Genomic DNA, 20,407 nt, shown 5'->3' on the forward strand with positions numbered 1-20,407 from the left:
GTTATCAACCCGTTAGATAGAATGGTTTTTACGAGTCGTTACCAGAACACGAATCAACTCGGGTGTGAGGGCACTCCCAGTTCCGACCTCCGAGGTAAATGGAACGCGACATATCTATTTAAGCCTATTCCCAGAAACATGGATAGGTAAACTGAGCTCAGGTCAGTGCCTGAGGGGCAACCAGCAGATACATTCAACGCAGTGTTGTTGTGGCAGTGTGCGGAACTAAAAAGGTTATTTATATGCAGAGGTTATTTCAAACGTTGTCCCATGACTCTTTGAAGTCGGCATGTCCAAAATCCCTGATATCTATTATACTGTATCCCTCTATGAGGCTGTCAGAGTTTCATTTAAGCAAGCAAATTACCTTGTTTTATATTCCTAAATACATCAAACGATACTCCGCTTTTCAATGAGTAAAATAGCAGTTCACCTGTGTCGCTACAGACTGAAACTCTTTATGTGGAGAATGAATGAAAGCCTGCATGGACTCAGTGAATTATTTACTATTACTCAGTGAACTGCTATCCATTATGTATCACTAGTGTACCACTTATTCAGCTCCATTCAGATCTTTCAAATCAATTATTCTGTTAGTCAGGTTGCTGATTGGTAAATAGCCTCTCTGAACGAACGCACGTTATCTAATCCCTGCAGGCTAGGATCTACAGTATGGATATGGGATGGAAGTTAGTGATCTAGAATGGAAGTTGAAAATAAAAGCAAATCCAACGAGGTCGAGGTTTGTTAAATACTGTTGCATATCGGGGACGCTTTGTTACACTGCACTCAAGCAACCCGTACAAAACTGTCAGCCCAAGAGATTAATATGAACTATGATGGAAACCAACTGCTGGCTGTGATGACAAGCAAAGAGCTGCTTTCACACACCTCGCATTCCAAGATGTATCAATCAAAATGTTTACTAGCAGGGCACAACAGCTACGACGTCACGTTAACATCAAATTATTGTTTACAGTATGAGACCTGCTCCCTCCTTGCTCAAGATGCTGCAGATGATGGAATACATTTTCTATAATAGACACCAGTTAGTAAATGAATGGATCACTACTTTACACCTGGAACAATAACAACTTAACATGTAACACACACGCACACACGCACACACACACACACACACACACACACACACACATATATACACACATACACACACACACACACACACACACACACACACACACACACACACACACACACACACACACACACACACACACAGGCAGTTCTAGGTGGCAGTAACTGCTAACTTGTCTGACATGCAGCGGTTAAAAGGCAAGTGCAGCTGACTCTGTGTAGACTGTATGTATAGAGTGTGTGTGTTAGCGTAGAAGTGACCACAGCCACCACAAAACATTAGCGGTGAACATAAGACACAAAAACAGAGCAGGTCTTTTTAAAGTGGATAAAGAGCTCACGACAGCAGCATGTGGCGTTATGTGTGTTTCTTTGAGCTGAACAAACAATCGATCAGAAGGAGTACAAAATGTTGCTGGTTGCGCGCCTTTACACACGCTTGCTTAAAACACAACCGGATAATAAACTCAAGTGCACAGAAACCCAAATGTGCTTCAAGCCTTCCTCGAGTTCGACCAGTGTCTCGTCCTCCGTTCTCTCGGAGAAAAAAACACAAATTTTGAGATGCCTCCAAAATCCTATCCTAATCTACAGGTCTCAACACAAAAATATACTGCAGTCAAGCTGGATAGATTCACTATCACACTTCACTGTCCTCTTAGAGACAAGTTTAAATGCATGAAGATGACTGAGTGTGTGTTGCTTAATCCAGTTCAGGCGAGTCTTGTGTGTCAGCGTGCACCTCTGTATCTTCTGTGTTCTCTACATACTCTGAGTCGTCTCTTTCTTGCAGCTCTGCAGCAGAGAGTTGGTCTATATTCACCTCTAGAGGTGTGTCTTCACCTTCTGGCTTATCTACTCCCTCTGGTTCCTCGTCAGTGGGGGTGACCAACTCGGTTGTCGTGGTTTCCTCTTTTACCGTCGCATCCGTCTCCGTGTCATCCATCGGCGAGCCCTCTTCCTCTTGCTGCTCCTCATCTCTTTGCTCTTCTTTCCTATCCCCCTCTTCCTCCTCCTCCTCTGCGATGGAGGCGTCTGGTCTCTGGAGGGAGTGCGCAGCGGGAATGTGGCTGGCACAGGGGTGCAGGTGTGGTGAGCCTGCTGGGGGCAGCAGCGTGAGCGACTCCACGCTGAGTGTCTCTGCGTTGTTGTCTGTGAGGAGGGAGATGTTGGGCTGGGACGCCGGGGTGAGGCTGGGGGCCAGGGCCGGAGCCGTGACTGGGGGCGGGGGAGTAGAGGCGACAAACAGTACTTCTCCACCTACTCCTTCCCCTTCTCCGCCAGAGGAGGAGGCTGGGGTGTGGTCCAAAAACGTACCGTCATCTAGAGGAGAGCAGAGGAAAGAGTGAGGCAGGTGAACTCAGAGGAAGATAGAGCTGGGCAATATATTGATATTATATCGATATCGTGATATGAGACTAGATATCGTCTTAGATTTTGGATATTGTAATAGGGCTGCTCGATTATGGAAAAAAATATAATCACGATTATTTCGATCAATATTGAAATCACGATAATTTAACACGATTACTCGTTGACTTCTGGAAATATGTTGCAATTATTGAACTTAAAAAAACTATATAAATAAATCAACTGTTAAAAAAAACACATACAACTGTGAAATTTGCCTTAATACTTTTCCTATTTAAACTTTATTTTTTCAGTTTATTTGCAAAACGTAATGAGCTAAATAATTGTTTTTCTCGATTATTCTGTTTTTGTGATCATTGGGAGCCGAAATCATAATCACGATTACATTTCGATTAATTGCACAGCCCTATATTGTAATATGGCAAGTGTTGTCTTTTCCTGGCTTTAAAGGCTGCATTACAGTAAAATTATGTCATTTTCTGAATTTACCAGACTGTTCTAGCTGACCCACTCAGTCATTATATCCACATTGCTGATGATTATTTATCTAAAATCTCATTTTGTAAATCGCTGCAGTATCGATATCGAGGTATTTGTTCAAAATGATCGTGATATTTGATTTTCTCTGTATCGCCCAGGCCTAGAGGAAGACATTTTTTGGGGGGCATTTTAGGCCTTTATTTGACAGGACAGCTGAAGACATGAAAGGGGAAAGAGAGGGGGAACGACATGCAGCAAAGGGTCGCAGGTCGGAGTCCAACCCGGGCCCACTGCGTCGAGAAATAAACCTTTATATATGGGCGCCCGCTCTACCAACTGAGATTTTTAGTAAAAGACATTTTTAGTAAAAGTATGTTGCTTTTCTTTAACAAAGCCTTCCAAAAATGTTTGTCCTGCTTTGTTAATGTTGATTTTCTGCACCGAGATGATCTAAAGGGGTAAAAGGTGAACTTTCCAGCAGAGAATTTAAATTTCAGAAAATCCTTTGCCTAGAACAAAGCTCTCACAATTTCGAGATAAATCCCATAACCAGTGGGAACCCTTACGCTCTTTGTTAATTGTATCATTCCAATCAGAGTACCCAACCTTCCTTGGTGTAACTTTTACCCGCTCTGCTATTCAGTTCAGCTATGTTCAGTTGAGTTAAGGTCAAAGTGACTGCTCCAAACAGAACTTCTATAGCAGGAATTTGAGTAAACAACACACCTGCTGTATACGACCCTGATAGTGACAGGGGCAGCATCCTTATGTGCCCTGTGTGTCCCTGTACTACTTCGTATATACCATCAGCTCAACTGACACTAGTGCAAACTATCATGTTTTTTGTGGTGTGTGCAAATATGTACCATGGTTACACCCAATACTCACAGGAGATATGTGTGCGCTGTATAGTGCAGATATACTGTGTTGACCACACCTCAGCTCCATAATTACATTATAGTCAAGAATCTGCACCTTGCCCCATATGTGCCTCTTTATTCGTGTGTGATTGTATGTAGGAAAGGCGGATGTACTGTGTGTGAGCTACCTGTGGGGCTCTGAGCTGATATAGTGCTCGCAGTAACAGAGTCACATCTTCCTGTGCTCCCACTCCCACTGGAGGGAGGCGAGGGGGAGGAGAGGGGCGAGGGACTGTGCTGCGACACACAGTGAGCCACTGCAAAACCTGAACATAGACACACACGCACAGACAATACAGTCATGTGATACCATGGCTGGGAAATGATTTCACCTGACCATATCTAGCCCCAATGAAACAAGTGGAGAGTCTGAACTATTGTGTGGCACACAGTATATATACACACACATGGGCCTACAGTAAGAGACTTATGTGTCAGGTGCAGTTTTTTTTTGCATAAGTGCACGTGTATGCTTATGTGTGTTCTTAAATTTGTTTAATTCTGAGAGACAGATATACACTTAAAAAATGAACAGTAAAATATTACTGCAATTCACTGAAAACCTACAGCACATTAAAACTAGGGGAAATCATGTTGACTTTTGTTGACCTTTAAAGTGTCAATAAAAAAGAAGCTTGCTATTATTTCGATTTCAGGACCTTTACATTTTAAATAGGAGCAGGTTTCCTTGCTGAGACAAACAAAGAGTCCTTTTGAGGAACTGCAACAGCTTTTATAAAGCTGTGAAAAAGGATTTAGCAGGGGCAATTCCACAGAAGCATACCTTAAGTAAAACTATAGCAAATGGTATTTAACAATAAAGAACACACATGAATTTATAAAAAATGAAAGCAAGGTCAGGACAGTTTTCAGTTGTGTTATCAGGAGTCTCCTAGTAGAAACAAGATTGACCTACGGTTAGACTTCTACACTAAATATACTATCACAATTTAGTTTGAAGATTAGGGCAACTGAAAAAGTTTTCTCAAAGACTCAAATCGAAAGGTCCTAATAAATTTTTAATGACCCGATGTTCTTTTATTGACTATAATAACATTTCTCACAAAGTATCCAGTCTGTACCAATCAGGGGCCTGAGTTTACTGCTATTGTTTTATGACATTTGTATGATCATTCAGATCTAGAGATTATCGGCACTTTGCTATTGGATATATACTTCGCTATATGGATCTCTGAAGAAGTGTATAGGCTGAAGCAGTGTGTAGGCGGTGGAACCTGGTTATCTGTATGTCACCTGGTACTTTATCGACAGAGGCAAAAACTGCTCTATTTGCCGTGGGGTCGTTGGGCCCCCGTCTTGACTGCTCGTAGAACCGGAAAGGCAGGCCGCTGGGTGAAGCGTTTGCTGTCTGACCGAAACCCAACACCTCCGTCGCACTGGGCTGCACAGGCAGGTCCAACAGAGCTGGAAGTGGAGAGTGTAGGAGGGACATGAACACAGCATCTTTATAATGTCAAGCTTTGGGACTTCATGTGAAATTACTTACTTACTTACTTCTACTACTACTAATTTACTAAATTCAAACTGGGAGAGCACGTCTAAGGCCGGTTACACACTGGACACGTGGCGTGAGCGTGGCGTCTCTGTTGCGTGTCAGCTGCGTGGATTTTTCTATGTCTTTACACACCAGAAACGTGTCTGACGCACTGCTGCTAGCCTTGTCTGGACACATGTATGTTTCCCACTGATAAAATGAAATACCATGTTAAACATAAATATATACTGATTTGATTACAGCAAAGACAACGTCTGCAGTATTGACGGCAAAATAGGCTGCAGAACATTTCGTTCTGTATTGACAGGTGCAATATTAGAAAATCGATTTTAATTTTTTTAAATTACATTTATATCTGCATTTATATCAAAACCTAGAGGCTTTCAAACATCAACATGTCATTTATTAATATGTATTTGTGTCTAAACGACACATAAACCTCTTTTCCTATTCTATTTTGCCTGGAAATGCTTCCAACGCTTGCACGTCGCGTGAAAATAGGCGTTGGTTCTATTTCTAGCAGGCACGCGTTTTCGGCGCGGCTCGAGCCACGCCTGAGACGCGCGTGTCACGCAGGCAGTGTGTAAGCTCTAACCTGTTAACATGGGAGCCGAAATATAAACGGACACGCCACGCAGCTGACACGCTCGCGCGACGTGTCCAGTGTGTAACCGGCCTAACCTGGGAGAAAATGGTATCCCCTGTATTTGTTACTATGATAAGATTCAATAACACTAGAATTGTTTTTTATGGTTACTCTTTAGTCATTGAGAGGCAATCTGACAGACTGTGTGACTACAGTGGCTATTTTGGCAGGGTTCACATCCTCCTTTACTGTATTTTGCTGCATTGGCAAGATTTCAGATTTCTGTTAGTACTCTTCAGCGTAATTCTAAAGAACCAGACCAGTGGGAGGGGAAGTACAAGTGACTAAATCCATGAGCCTTTACAGTACAAAAGAATTGGAGAATGAGGAAGTAATATTCAAAAAATCTATTAATTCATTCATTACAATTGAGTGACAAGAGTAGAAGGACACTGCCAGATTCAGAAAAAAATTACTGACACTATGAAGCTCTTAGTGAAGACAGATTATCTGTCACTTGATTTTTTGTGGGCTTTATCCTTTTGTTGAGGATGTGGAAGCCTTGCCAAACAGCTAGAAGCAGCGCTAGCTGTTAAACTGTGGCCGTACATTAATATTGACTTGATTTGATTCTGCCCAATTATATTTTGTACTTTGCACTTGTTTTTAAGAGTTTTATTTTCACTCATTGCTCTCTGGATAACATCTCATGGGCTTCATTGTAAAAATCAACTGTACTGTAATGTTATCCAGGGAGCAATGAGTGAAAATAAAACTCTTAAAAACAAGTACAAAGTACAAAATATAATTAGGCAGAATCAAATCAAGTCAATATTAATGTACGGCCACAGTTTAACAGCTAGCGCTGCTTCTGTCCTTTCAGATTATCTTCTGAAACACTTCCATACCTAAACCTAACCAACCCAACCAACTGAAGGCAATGAATACACGCCAATCAGAGGCAGAGTAAAATTTGCTGTCCTATACAAAGAGGAAAGGGTCATATTGACCAATTGAGCAAGGGCAGAAGGCTTACTCACCTGCAATCCTCTGCATCTTCATTCGTCGGGCCTGGATGCGACCCTTGGCCAACCTCTGCTTGGCGATGATACAGCGGATGTGGTCGGCAAAGATGAAGTTGGCCTGCAGGATGGGCAGGGGCTTGGCGTGGGGGTTGGAGCTGGGCTTATGGATGACGATGTTCAGTGCTCTGCTGTCATCCTCAACGCCAGACACCTGCATGTCCTGTTGAGAGAGGGAGGGAGCGAGGAGAAGGAGAGAGGGAACAAAGAGTGGGGTAAAGCGTTAGAGAGAATATACCGCAAGAGAGCGAGAGAGAGAGAGAGAGAGAGAGAGCGAGAAAGAGGTAAAGAAAGAGGAAAATGGATAAAGTGGGAATAAAAAAGTGAGGGACAATAAGAAGAAAACAGTGGGACAAGGACAGACAAAAAAGATGCACAAAAACAAGAAAGAACAAACGCAAAAAATGAAATTGAAAAAATAAGTTGAGGAAAACAGAATGGGATCAAAATGGATAGAAAGTGAGTTGAGAGACAGATAAATGGGACATACACTTTGACCATAGCTGCATTCACAAGGTCAGAACATAGGTTCAGACCCAAAAACAGTAGTAGTTAGTAGAAAAAGGAAGGAAACACTATATCATATAGATTCAAAACATACACACCCAACACATTGTAATAACACTTTATCTATATCTGTTTCACAACATCACACTGGATATATACTGCAAATCATTTCAGAATGGCGTTAGAAAAATGAAATGCAATATCACTTCCACTGATAAGGCCCTACTGATACATGCTACCTGACTTAACATGCTTAACCTCATCAAAATAACCCAGAAATGATAGAAAAGTACGTCACTGTACGGTTTATCATGTCATATCTCTAACATTTCTCTTGAGAAAAATGACACGAAGTGCTCAGGCAACAACAAATAAACATCTGATGACTAAAAAAAGAGAACAAAAAAAAAAGAGAAACAGGGACAACTTGGTGGAAGTGAGAGCGGGAATATAGAAAACTTGGACAGAAAAAAAACAATGGGCGAAGATAAAAAAATTAACAATGTAAACTGAAAATTCAAATAATACAGTGGTGACTGGATGAATTGGCAATAAAAACAGAGACCGGTAAATAAACAAAAAAAGCATTTGTGTAAGGTAGAAAGGTAGAAGAAAGTAGAGAAAGTCTAAAAATAAAATGGAATAAAAAAAAGGGTGGAACACGCACACAAATCAGTGGTTTTAATGACTGAACATTTCATTCGCGCTTTAGCACTGTACAAAGACACGGACACGCCACTTTTCTCTTACTTGCAGAAGGCCGGCAAACTTGACTACACCCCATCCAAGGCGTTTGGTTTCTGGTTCGACCAGACTCATCTGGTACACATCTACAGCGAGGAACCTCTGGGCCTGGCCGCCATCTTTACTGACCACCATACAGGCAATTAGGTCACTGTTATCTGAAAGAGATGATAGACATGACGGTAAATTACTGCTATGAAAATCAAGTTGAGGTATGGCTGAATAGCTGCCTCTGGTCTGTCTATGATCTGTACACAACGTCACCTGTTAGGACCAATGTTCTGCACTCAAAACATGAAATATGAGGTTTGCACAAGATAACAAGACTAAGAGTCTACAGCTAGGACAGGAATGATCGGTTAGGAATGATATGTAAGGAATGTAAAATAGTTTTTTGCAGAGCCAGGCCTATCCTACAGTGTTACGGATGGGCCACAGAGGCACTTTGACTATCCATCGTTAGCCCTTCTGTGATGCTAAATGCTAACATAAAAATTCTAAGAAAAAAAAATGGTATGATGTTAATGTTAACATGCTGAGTTTTAGGTTCAGGTATCATGTTTACCTTGTTTACTATCATAGTTAGTGCATTAGCATGCTACCATTTGCTATTTAGCACAGTGGTAGAAATGTATTAGAGATAGATAAATGTAGGGTTTGTGCAGTGTCATGGTTTGGTATTTTGAAAAGCTTCAGAGTCCTTCACACTCTGCATGCTTTATGTGAGGAGGCTCTGGCTATCTCGAGGTTAGGATAAGATGGGGACCTTGATGATGTCTGGACCAAAGGTTACACAACCTTGTTGTGCCTCCTCCCTGGTGCCGTGATTATACGCAATTCTGTATGATGAGGGACGTGCTGTGTAAAGTGGGGGCAAATGTAGCGTTACTTTAAGTTTTGGTATGTCTGTGTCCATGCATACGTAGGGTGACCAAATGTCCTCTTTTGCCCGGGGCGGTTTATAAATTCAGGAAAATGTCCGGTTTTCACTGTTTTCCATGGGACCACTTAAATTGACTGGCACTTTGCACACAATACTACGGTACTTTGTTGTGGGACGTAATTCCCGAGAGGCTGCCTTGTGGGCGGCTCTGCGACGCGCACATACACAGGGACCAGAGCCAGCAGACAGCGGAGCAGCATTGCACACAAAATGCTGAAGCATTTCCTGCCAAAGATTTCCCACCGTGGTCAGAAAACACAGGGGAGACACTTTGTTTCTCTCACTATGACTCTGGAGTCGTACTCGCTCGCCGTCACTCTCACTTCTCCCTCGCTCTATCACCCACTCCCCACACACACACGCCGGCTCGACGCACACACCAGCGCACAAGTATAAACACCACGTAGGCTATGGCGAAAGCTCTGCGTAGAGCCTGCGCACAACCATAAAACAAGACTAGTGCAGCTTCACAGTTGAACAGCAAAGAAAATGTCCCACGTACCGTCCCGGTCGGGACCGGACAAGTGGGAGGCGGAGTGCACCGTGTGCAAAGCTGGCACATATGTTTCAGTGTCTTTATTATTTATTTATTACATTGAAAAGGTATTAAGAGATATTTTGTTGAAGCTGGATTTTCTAACACAGAAGAGGTCATATTTAGAACATTATTTCATATTATTTCTTTATTTTAAAAGAGAGCTATTATTTTGTTACAGATTTTATTTTATTACAGAAGTTATTTTTGCCCCATTGAGGCATAATAAAGCATGTTCAGTAAACTCTGAGAAGCCTGTCTGAATTTGTCTCGAGGCTGGGCCGAGTGCCCTCTTTTTAGGATTTGAGATGGAATAGACATATACATACACGTATACACTGAGGCTCATCAAGTTTTTTTCTATTAGTAATCAAAGATAGAGCTGGGCAATAGATCGATTTTATATCGATATCGTGATAGGAGACTAGATATCGTCTTAGATTTTGGATATCGTGATATGACATAAGTGTTGTCTTCTCCTGGTTTTAAAGGCTACATTACAGTAAAGTGATGTACTTTTCTGAACTTACCAGACTGTTCTAGCTGTTCTGTTATTTGCCTTTTCCCCACTTAGACATTATGTCCACATTACTGATGATTATTTATCTAAAATCTAAGTGTGAAGATATTTTGTTAAAGCACCAATTGTCAACCCTAGAATATCGCCGCAATATCGATATCGAGGTATTTGGTCAAGAATATCGTGATATTTGATTTCCTCGCTATTGCCCAGCCCTAATCAAAGATTGATCAGAAGTACACATTTTCCACATCAAGCAATGTCATTATTGCAGGTATTTGGTCATAAACCAAACACTATAGTGACGTTTGCTGAGGACACCACTATAGGGGGACTTCTATACGATAATGAGGAGACACACTACAGAAAAGAGTGGTGTTGGGACACAATAATCTGGCCCTGACAACCACAAAAACCATGAGATCATTGTTGACTTTAGGAGATCCAGGAATACCAAACATACCTCCTCCACATAAATGGGGATGCGGTGGAAAGTGTCAACGACATCAAATTCCTGGGAATCGACATAACAAAAGATCTATCTTAACAACTCGTGAAATTCTTAAGAAAACTCAAATAGGCCAAACTTCCCTCTCAGCTACTAAAGTAAAAGTTTTCTGTTGTAGGTGACTGTGCTTCTGTTTTATGCTACAGATGAAATTACACCATACCAGACCATACAATGATTAATCTTCTTTAGAAAAACCTTGATGCAAAATAAATAACAAATATACGGCCACTTTGAAAAAAAACTTGTTTCCTGAAGGTGTACAGTAGTGCTACTCCTAAAACACTAATTATCCAGTTTTTACCAACTAAAAGGTAAAACTGTTCTTTATAAATGTAGTCATGTGTTTTACTGTTGAGCTCTATTTGACTATACTGTTGTGTTCACACTATTTCACAGCACATACATATTAATATAGCAGGCAGACAGAAGCACACAGTCAGTCAAAACAGACTGCTGCACACTTACATGTCCAGCAGGACAATGAACTGATAAGACTAGTGAGAGGCAAACATGAAATGTGGACTGATAATGACCTGATTTGACACCACTGGTTTAAATATCCCACACCGTCACTGGCTCTACACGTAAACTGGTAACACCCCAGTGACGTAAAGCCCCCGATGAACTTCTCTTGCAAAGTATCACTCATGTCCCTTCCACTTAATAATATTTTTGCTCTCTGGTTCCTTGATTTCTATTCTCAAGAATCCTGACTAATCCATCTGTATGTGACTAATGTAATTTGTGTGAAACTGGTTGGAGCCATATCCTTTAGTACACTTGGGGTTTTGTTCATTTAAATAGCCCCTTCAGTACAGTAGGTTGCCCTAGAGACAACTCTATTTTCACAGCTGTAAATCATACATGTGGCCTTCTGGTGATATGAATTTTGCTCTTACCAAATATTAAAAGATCAACAGGGGTTGCCAGGAACTTGACTTTAACCACTGAAACAGTGAGCAGGGAAAAGTACCCGCAGCTGGAGAGGTAGTCCCCAATTTTCTATGGCAGCAAAGTGATGCTAACAGCAAAATGGTCAGAGACATCAGGGGAAGTTTGATAGCTTGAATCCCCTGACCAGCTGGGAAAAAACCCTCCCACCCCCAACTTCTACTTAACTTCTGACTACAGAAAGCAGGAGTGGGTCAACTTTGTAAAAAAAAAAAAAAAAAAAGGTTTGAAAATTTAATAGACAAGTTGACTCTACTCAGTAACCTGTTTTGGGCTCATTGACACAGTGATGGTTTCAACTACTTTTATTTTAATTTTATTTTTTTAAGTACTTTCACCCAAACAGCACCTATCCTTGAAATATTTAGTGTCAAGTTTGTTTTCATCTGTTAGTCAAGTGAATTTTTTAGATTCAACATAAGATGAATGTTAAGAATAAAAGGAATGGGGCGCCTGTTTAGTTCATCTATGTAGGTGTGTCATGAGTTCCATTTATCAGAGCAGTTTTGCATCATAAATCATTCAGCAAAAGAGTTGCTAATGCTATTTACTGCATACCTTCTTTTGAGTTCTTCAAAAATTCGGTTAGGTAAGACTCTCTCTGTTCTTCTTTTTTAACTACAACCAAAGTACAATCGAGCAAGAAATGATTGAAGCGGTTCAGTAAAAAGCAGCAGACAGCAGTGCAGTGAGTGAAGCTGCTAGCTTGAGCTGTGTATGTCTTCAATGCTCCTTGTCCCTTGAGCTATCAACTTACTCATCCTGCCAGGTTGGACAAACATTACTGAAGGTAGACAATGGAGTGACTGTATACAAATGGTATGAGGGAAAAAAAAACTTATCACTAGTTTAGTTTCAAGCTTCATATCTCTTGAGCATTTCATCTTCAAGAGATAACTTGTCACACTTGGGTTTATTAGAAATATATAACACGTAAAATCAGGGTCATCAGCTTCTTCAAAAGTGACTTTTTTTTTTAACAATTGTGACAATAAGTTAGCCTGGAAACCAGACAAATCTGCACGCTCATGTTTCATTTGCTCTGGCAGACACGTCTGGCCCCCCTCCCATTCAAACTGATTTCGAGCCGTCCAGAACCTGTACGGGCCAATCACAACCGTTTATCTCACATGGGGCGGGTTTAAGACGATAACCAACAAGAGGAGCGTAATGCATACCGAACGCAGTTACCAAATGTAACTGGCATACTGTTTCCAGAGCAACGCACGCGGCTCGCCAAACTCAAACTGTGTGGTTCTGATCGAATGTGAATCAAGATTCTGTTACTGTATAGCATAACTTAAGAAAGTTTGTGACCAGGCAGCCACTTTTTTTCCTGCTGCAAAACAGACCAAGCACCACCCCAATTGTCACTCAGAGCTATGTTGTTTCACTGCTCCTACTGGTTGTAGGTCTATTAAATTGTGTCAAGATGCATTTCAGTCTATGCCCGTTGATAACGCCCCTTGGAAATTGAAGATGAACCGAAAAGTTCCAGAATAATGCACATTTGCGAATAAGTCTGGCGATGCCAGGCTAACAATTAAGTCACCCATCATCGTGAATATGTGTCTTTGCATGGTCCTGGGATAGTGACACTTCCTCATGCACACTTTCGGTAAAGTTCCTGTTGATGGGAATGCAACATGACCCTCCTTGCTAGACCATCTCTGAAACCACAAGGATACTACTCTACGGACACAATTTACAGGTATAGATATTAGTAAATGTTCTGTGATTCAACAGCTACGAGGATGTGCTAAAACGGAGGCGGTGGCAGCCAAATAGTCAGAACCAGGAGTTTGTGGGTGGAAGGTTGTAGCTTTAAATCCCCCAAACCACAAGGAAAACCCCTCCCTCGCTCTATAATTAATCTGTAAGAGTGTGTTCTTAGTCAACCGCCTTGCTTAACTAAAAGTGACTGTGACTTAGTACTGTAAACTAGAATTATAACTCTGCACAGCAGACAAGTTGCAGTTTAGATCCATGTCTGTCCAGGCTCATGTAGTGACGAGTTTGAAGGAATTTAATAAAAGGTATTTAGTGTATTTTGGGGCGAAATGGAAGTTATACATACTAATATATTGACATGTATGATTGCAGTGAGAAATATGCTGTCTTCACTTAGAGACAATTTTTTCAGAGGACTGATCAAGACCTTTCTCACATGGTGCAACGACAATCACTTGAAGCTCAATATCCGCAAAACCAATGAGCTTGTGGTGGACGACCAGAGGAAAAGGATAGAACATAAAGTTGTAGACAATGCTTCAAATGTGGATGTCGCTTCAAAGAAGCTACAAAATTTTAAAACGTGAATGCTTCACATACATCTTCCCGGCAGCACAGAAGTTCTATGCAATCACAAGTTTTAATGTGGACGCCCAAGATTAGTGTCACCAATTCAGTATCCGAACAAATGTCTCCCCTTCTGTTCCTGAGTTGTGGTGTTGAATGATGGCCAGAAAGGGATTTTGCACAATGAAGTTGACCTTATATATATATATAAAACCCTCACTTCATCATTTTATCCCACAGAAATAGAAAGAGTAGAACATACATTGAATTGTTTGCTGAGGTCATTTGACTAGTACAAAAGAAAATGGCGATTGTTGATGGTTGTTATAGTTACAACACGCGTTACTGGGGCAGTAAAGTGTGTTGTAGACTACGTCGCCGGAAGGAGAGAAGATGGCCGCTCCAGAGACGAATGGCTGGCGCTAGCTAGCTAGTCCGTGCTAGCTAGCTAAAGGTACTCTAAGCGATGTCACGCGTTTTTTTAGGCTACAACATTTTTTGTCACATACAGCAAACATCTCCTCACTATCTGTGAGCTGCCGGTCCCCTGAACACACTGTAAAAAAAACAAAACACGGTCTCTGTAGACAGCCTAGGGTCCACACACGCCAACAAAAACAAAGTGGTCAAACCACAAAAACATAACAAACCGTGTTTCAGTGTTCAGCCAATAACGGACAAGAAGGATTTGGGGGGGGTGGGGGGGCGGTTAGTGCGGTGAAGAACAGAAGGGAGGGAACGGGATGAGGAGGGAGGAGCGAGCTATTCTTCGTTTTGTTTGAAAATACTTTGAACGTCAACAAGAAGTAACGTCATCCAACATCGCTTAGAGCACCTTTAAATAGCTAGCCTTCTGATTCCGCCATGCTTCAATGGTTACAGAAAACGAGGCTATGTGAGCAATGTACTTTCCTACACTGTGACAAGAGCGTGTGGATGAAGCATCACGTTGTTTAATTTGACTCATTCACTCTGGCTCAGTGCTTATCAAGATGCTAGAATATCTCATAAGTACCAATGAGAACACTTAAAACTGACCAGGATCTAGTTCTTTCGGTCATGAACCACAGATGGACAACACGAAAACATAAGGCCTCTGGCCACGGCTATCGCTGCACGGAGGCATACAAAAAAAAAAAAAACAGAATTAACAGAAGGGTAAACCCATTATGGGATTTTTTTCTAACTATACATGAATAGAGTTAAATGCAAGACAGATACTCATAATTACTAAATAAAAGATTGTTTAACAGTATCTTTTCAAGTGACAAAAAATTACTGGAAGCCACGTCATCTATATCTGCCACAGACTCTTTCAACATGTGGAATTATGAAAACAGTCACAGTTTCAACCACTGAATTATATCTGAAAGTAAACCTGCAGGGAGACATTTGGTTTCAATAGGTATGTTTCCATCCATTAGTTAAGTGATTTTTTTTTTTTTTTAGATACCCCCCTCCCCCTCCCAAAAGAGGGAAATTAAGAAATATTAGAATTAGAGGGTTTGGGAAGATAAAACAGGACTCATGAAAGTAGAGCTTCTGCCACAGACATCATATCATCACAAAAGTGGAAAGTCTTTCAAGAATTAAAACTAGGTCAGCTACTGATAACAGACAATTATGGTAGTTTCCTGCACTCTGACGACAAAATTGAAAACAGTATATAATATTCTGGTGCAGAAACAAATAAAACAACCATGACACATCTATCGAAATCATGTCAGTATCTAAAGGCACACTGCTGTGTCAGGCCACTTTTGTCAGGTTTAAATGTTTAATCGTTCTACAAATGTGTTTCCAAAATGTACCGAAACTGAAGCTCAGTCATCACAGGTATGATAACTCTTAAAAAGGCCACAGCTACCTAGATTTGCCACAGATGATACAGTCATCACTGCTAAGTAAACAACCCAGTGGAATTTACAATGAACTCTTCTCTTCATATATAGCTCTAAGAAGTGATGTTAAGAGTATACCTACCACAATTTTAAACATTTGAAATCACAAATAGGATTTAATATATATATATATATGATGTAGGTAAAAAGAAAGGCAAAAACAGAACATGTTACTTGTACAGTGGTGCAAGTAATATCTTTCACAAATAGTGTGTAATTTTCATCGTCACAGTCGTGCTACTGATCATTACAGAAAGTCAAAGACAGAAGAAGAGATGTCACAAAGAAGGTGTGAAAGAGGAAAATAAAAGAGATAGTGGAAAACAGAATGCCTTAAGATACACCTAATATAGATACTGTATGACATAATGGGGAATTTGTGGTTAACCTTACTTTCTTTCGGAGATGTTCTGAGAAAGATTTCAGCTTTCCCTGGCATTAGCATGTAGCTACATGTGGCACTGTATGCAATGTAAACATTTTAGTAACTTGCCTGACGGATACAACAAAAAATATGGAAAAGCAACAATAGGTCTCCTTTAACCTCCTTTAATTGCACATTTTTAACCTATTCTAAATTACCCTTGATTTCTTTTTGTCCCATTATTTTTTCTCATTTTAATGCTCTTAACATGGAAAAGTGGATCGGCTTGCTTTGTGCTTTTGTCGCCTGGCTTTGAGGAGGGGGCGGAGAATTTGCATCAGCTGTGTGCTTGACCATCAAGTGGTATTTCAGACTGGACGTGCTGTGATGATAGCTCAGTTCACAACGACAAAACACACAGATCACTTTGGTCTTGTCAATGGAACCATTTGGCAACTTTTTAAAAGTTAACTTTCCATTCAGAATATTATTGGCATCCATTTAGGCGTCTCGCGCTCGCCATTCACTCAAAACGTAACGTTAGCCTGCTACTCTGTGGACGGCTCGCAAGCCCAAACAAGTGTGTGAGGCGTCCAGCTAGAACCGGTGTGGTGTTGTAGTTTTTCTAACGTTACTAGTTGTTGCAACAGCATGTGAAAAAAACTACAAAGTTTGCTAGGCCAAAAAGAACGTTAATCTTGCGATCAAAAAAATGTACGCCGTTAAAATGGGTTTGCGTTAACACCGTTAATAACGCGTTTAACTGACAGCACTAGATTTTAGACTTTGGCACACGCTTCTGGGGTTGCCCTCCTGGAATTGAACGCTTTCTTCCCGTAGTCCAATTTATATATATGGTAAATGGTTTGTTTTTTATTTGTGCGTTTGGGTCTTTGGCATAGAGGCATATGGAGATAAAAATGAAACCAGGCTTATCCTTTAATATACTGGGGCGAGCCACCCTAGTACAGCCTATGTGAGAGAAACACTGATTCTAATTACATTTCAACACACACATCAGCAACAAGTCACTCTAGGGTAGGTAGGTGAGTTGGAGCCTTTCTTTAGATACCGGGAAGTGGAGTGCTGTGGGGTTGTGATGATCAGAAAGTCATATATTTACATTTGTATCGTTTGTTTGTTGATTTGCAAACTTTGTGAACTAAGTGTGTGACACAGTCTTAACTCCTGTTCACATTACTGTGCAGTGCTTGTGATATCCTGCAAGTCAGAGAGCTAACCACTTGCAAGTTTCCTTAACATCATCTACACACCTGTGTACAGTAAGAGAAGAGTGTTCGGGTTATCTCAGTGTGTGGGAAGCTGTGCACCTGTACATCGTCTCTGTCGTTGTGGTTGTGAATGTTCGCATATGCATGTGTCTTGATATTGTTAACACTGCACTCACACGTCTGTGCTGTAGATCTAATGCTGTCTTTTGCAGAGTGAGTGAGTGTGTTAGACAGAGAGCGGGAGCGAGAATTACTGAATTGTAAACTGTAGGTGTGGTTAGAGTTATGTTTTCTCATGCTCATGTAGTTAAAGAGGCAAGTGTCTGTAATTTTCTTTTCTTGACATTCTTAGGTTATACTTTTATTGCACTAATTATACTTAATTCAGTCTTTTATTGTGCCCCACCCTGAAGTTTGACTCAATTTCCCAAAAGTGTAAAAATAATAAATAAATAAGCACCTCAGCTGTCCTGTAGCATTATACAGTATGCTCATGTTGTATGATTATAAAACACGTATTATATGTTTTTCTGTGTGTGTCTTACTGAGGTCTAAGACGTCATCAGTCTTGATAAGGTCTTCAGGTCTGGTCAGAGGCAGCTGCGTCTCAGGTTCTCCCTGAAGCTGAAGCGATAAGGACCTCAGCATGAAGAACACACGGATTGCCTGTGCAGAGGTCCCAAACAAAAAACACAACATCATGCAATGTTTTTATAATGTCAGAATCAGGCTAATCCATCTTTCATCTGTGCTTTGGAGTGCCGTCATTCTGCTGTCATTTGTTTGCAGCATGGCAGAACAAAAAAAAACAAAAGGATGTGATGAGGTATACCTGCTGTGTTGCAGTGTAGTTAAACAGGTATTAAAAAAAATATAAAAATAAGTCTGCTACATGTGGCCTTAGGCCTCATAATTCATATTTCAACTACGACTTCAATCAATCAATCAATCAATCAATCAAAATGTATTTATATAGCACTTTACAAAAACCAGCAGGTATCCAAAGTGCTTAACATCAGAAACACATTTCATACAACAGAAAGAATGAACATAGAAAACATTAAAATCAGAAAAGGTTACACAGAAAGAAAAGAATGAAATTGTCACACCACTGCTACGTATTAACTTCCCAGGAATGTAACAACCTGTTGTTTTTTGAATTATTGATTTCAGATGTAAGCGTTATGCACTGTGAACTGAGCTCAAGTTGAGTGTGTGGACGTACCCTGCGTGTCTTCTCCACGTCTCCACAGGGCAGTCTCTTGACAAAGTCGATGCCAGTCAGAGGGGTGCCGGTGGGTGGCAGCAGCACGGAGGCATCCATCATTAGATACTCCACATTCAGGGGTTTCATCTGCAACATACACAAGTACAAATAAGCCCAAGACATACAGCACCTGCACAAATATTAGCAACACCAAGAATATATTTGGAAGCTCAGGTAATTCATATTACATTTTTCAAGGACAAAAAAAAAAAGTGATATTAAATGATGGCCAACTAACCGTCATGCTCCTGTATTCATCTTCAAACATGTCCAGAAAGATCTCCTCGCCCTGTGACGACATGATCAATTTGGATGCCAGTTAAAGATAAGGCAGAGCATGTGTGGACAAAACATCTGTAGTGAACTTGGATAAGCTTTCAGGCTCAGAGTTTCACCTCGTTTCCACATAAAGTGAAACTCAACTGTAAAAATGCCAAATGAATTCTTGAATGACGTTGCATCAATAAAATGTTGATGTTTTGAACCTTAACAGGAAATGCTTAACAGATAAGACAAGTTGTTTGGACATGCACAGTGTAGCGTCTATGCGTACAGGAAAGTGCTAGGTTTATTGTGTTCCTCTAACCACACTGATACGTCTAGGAGAAAATATTCCACTTGTGTTGTTGACCAAGTTAAAATAAAACCAAAAAGTAAATAAAGCAGCAACCAGATACTTCATTTTTAAAATAACATCTTACATTTTAATATTTTTTTCATTATCCACTACTTCAATCTATCAAGAACATTTTCATTGTTTGCGTGAGGCTACTTAACGGACAGTACTTTAATTATAAAAGTGTTCTTGAATTGGTGAATGCCGTGCTAAATGGAAACGTAATCATATGGTTTGATATAAAAAAATAAATAATTCAATGAGTAAAGATAAACATTATTTACAATATGAAGCACTTAAGATATGTTAAATTTTTCCCAATATTAAAACCGAATGACAGTCTTCTGAAAAAATAGTCTCTAAGTGAAGACAGCATATTTCTCACTGCAATCATACATGTCAAACCCAATTTCATCCTTTTTCATGTTGGATTAATCATTTTATTATTTAATCCAAATATACGTAAGTCAAATAAACATTTAATTTTATGAGATTCATCATTCAAAGTTGTTTCCACTTGATGTTTGAGAGGAAATATGGTTACACTTTACTTGAAGGTATCTACATAAGAGTGACATGACACTGTCATGAACGTGTCATAAACAAGTCATAACGCTTCTGTCACTAAGGGCCCTATCTTGCACTCAGCGCAATTGCCTTTGTACACCGACGCATGTATCATTCCTATTTTGCACCCGACGCACAGCGGACTTTTCCCTCCACAGATGCACGTCGGTAAATTAGGGAATGAATTTGCGCTGCAGGGGGCGGTTCAGCCAAAAGAGGAGGCGTGTTCCGGCGCAAACGTTACCTGGTGCTATTTTGCAGTTTCAGAAAACAATTCCGCCACTGACCAGGAAAAACCTGGTCTAAAGTCAGTGGCGCTAGTGTAAAGTCAGTAGCGCGTTATTCAGATGCTATTTTAGACGCATGCTTGGCCGTAATGTAGCGTGTGCACAACGCGC

At 40.6% G+C, this 20,407-nt stretch overlaps 1 protein-coding gene across 5 annotated transcripts in view; it reads right to left on the reverse strand.

The window, feature by feature from the left end:
• Window positions 1–1,451: 1,451 nt before the first annotated feature.
• clec16a (C-type lectin domain containing 16A) overlaps window positions 1,452–20,407 on the reverse strand; it is a 56,444-nt gene continuing 37,488 nt past the window's right edge. For 4 of the 5 annotated variants that reach the window (XM_039824618.1, XM_039824615.1, XM_039824616.1 and 1 more), the window contains 8 exons: window positions 19,065–19,115; window positions 18,785–18,913; window positions 18,105–18,225; window positions 8,311–8,462; window positions 7,012–7,216; window positions 5,124–5,294; window positions 3,998–4,135; window positions 1,452–2,421 (listed from right to left, as the gene is read on the reverse strand). In XM_039824618.1, coding sequence (XP_039680552.1) covers window positions 1,802–2,421; window positions 3,998–4,135; window positions 5,124–5,294; window positions 7,012–7,216; window positions 8,311–8,462; window positions 18,105–18,225; window positions 18,785–18,913; window positions 19,065–19,115 — 1,587 coding nt within the window. In that variant the 3' untranslated portion in view covers window positions 1,452–1,801. The remainder of the gene's footprint in view (window positions 2,422–3,997; window positions 4,136–5,123; window positions 5,295–7,011; window positions 7,217–8,310; window positions 8,463–18,104; window positions 18,226–18,784; window positions 18,914–19,064; window positions 19,116–20,407) is intronic. The other variant, XM_039824617.1, reaches the window with a different exon arrangement.

Source organism: Perca fluviatilis, chromosome 15 (assembly GCF_010015445.1).
Source record: "Perca fluviatilis chromosome 15, GENO_Pfluv_1.0, whole genome shotgun sequence".
Classification (NCBI taxonomy): Eukaryota; Metazoa; Chordata; class Actinopteri; order Perciformes; family Percidae; genus Perca; species Perca fluviatilis.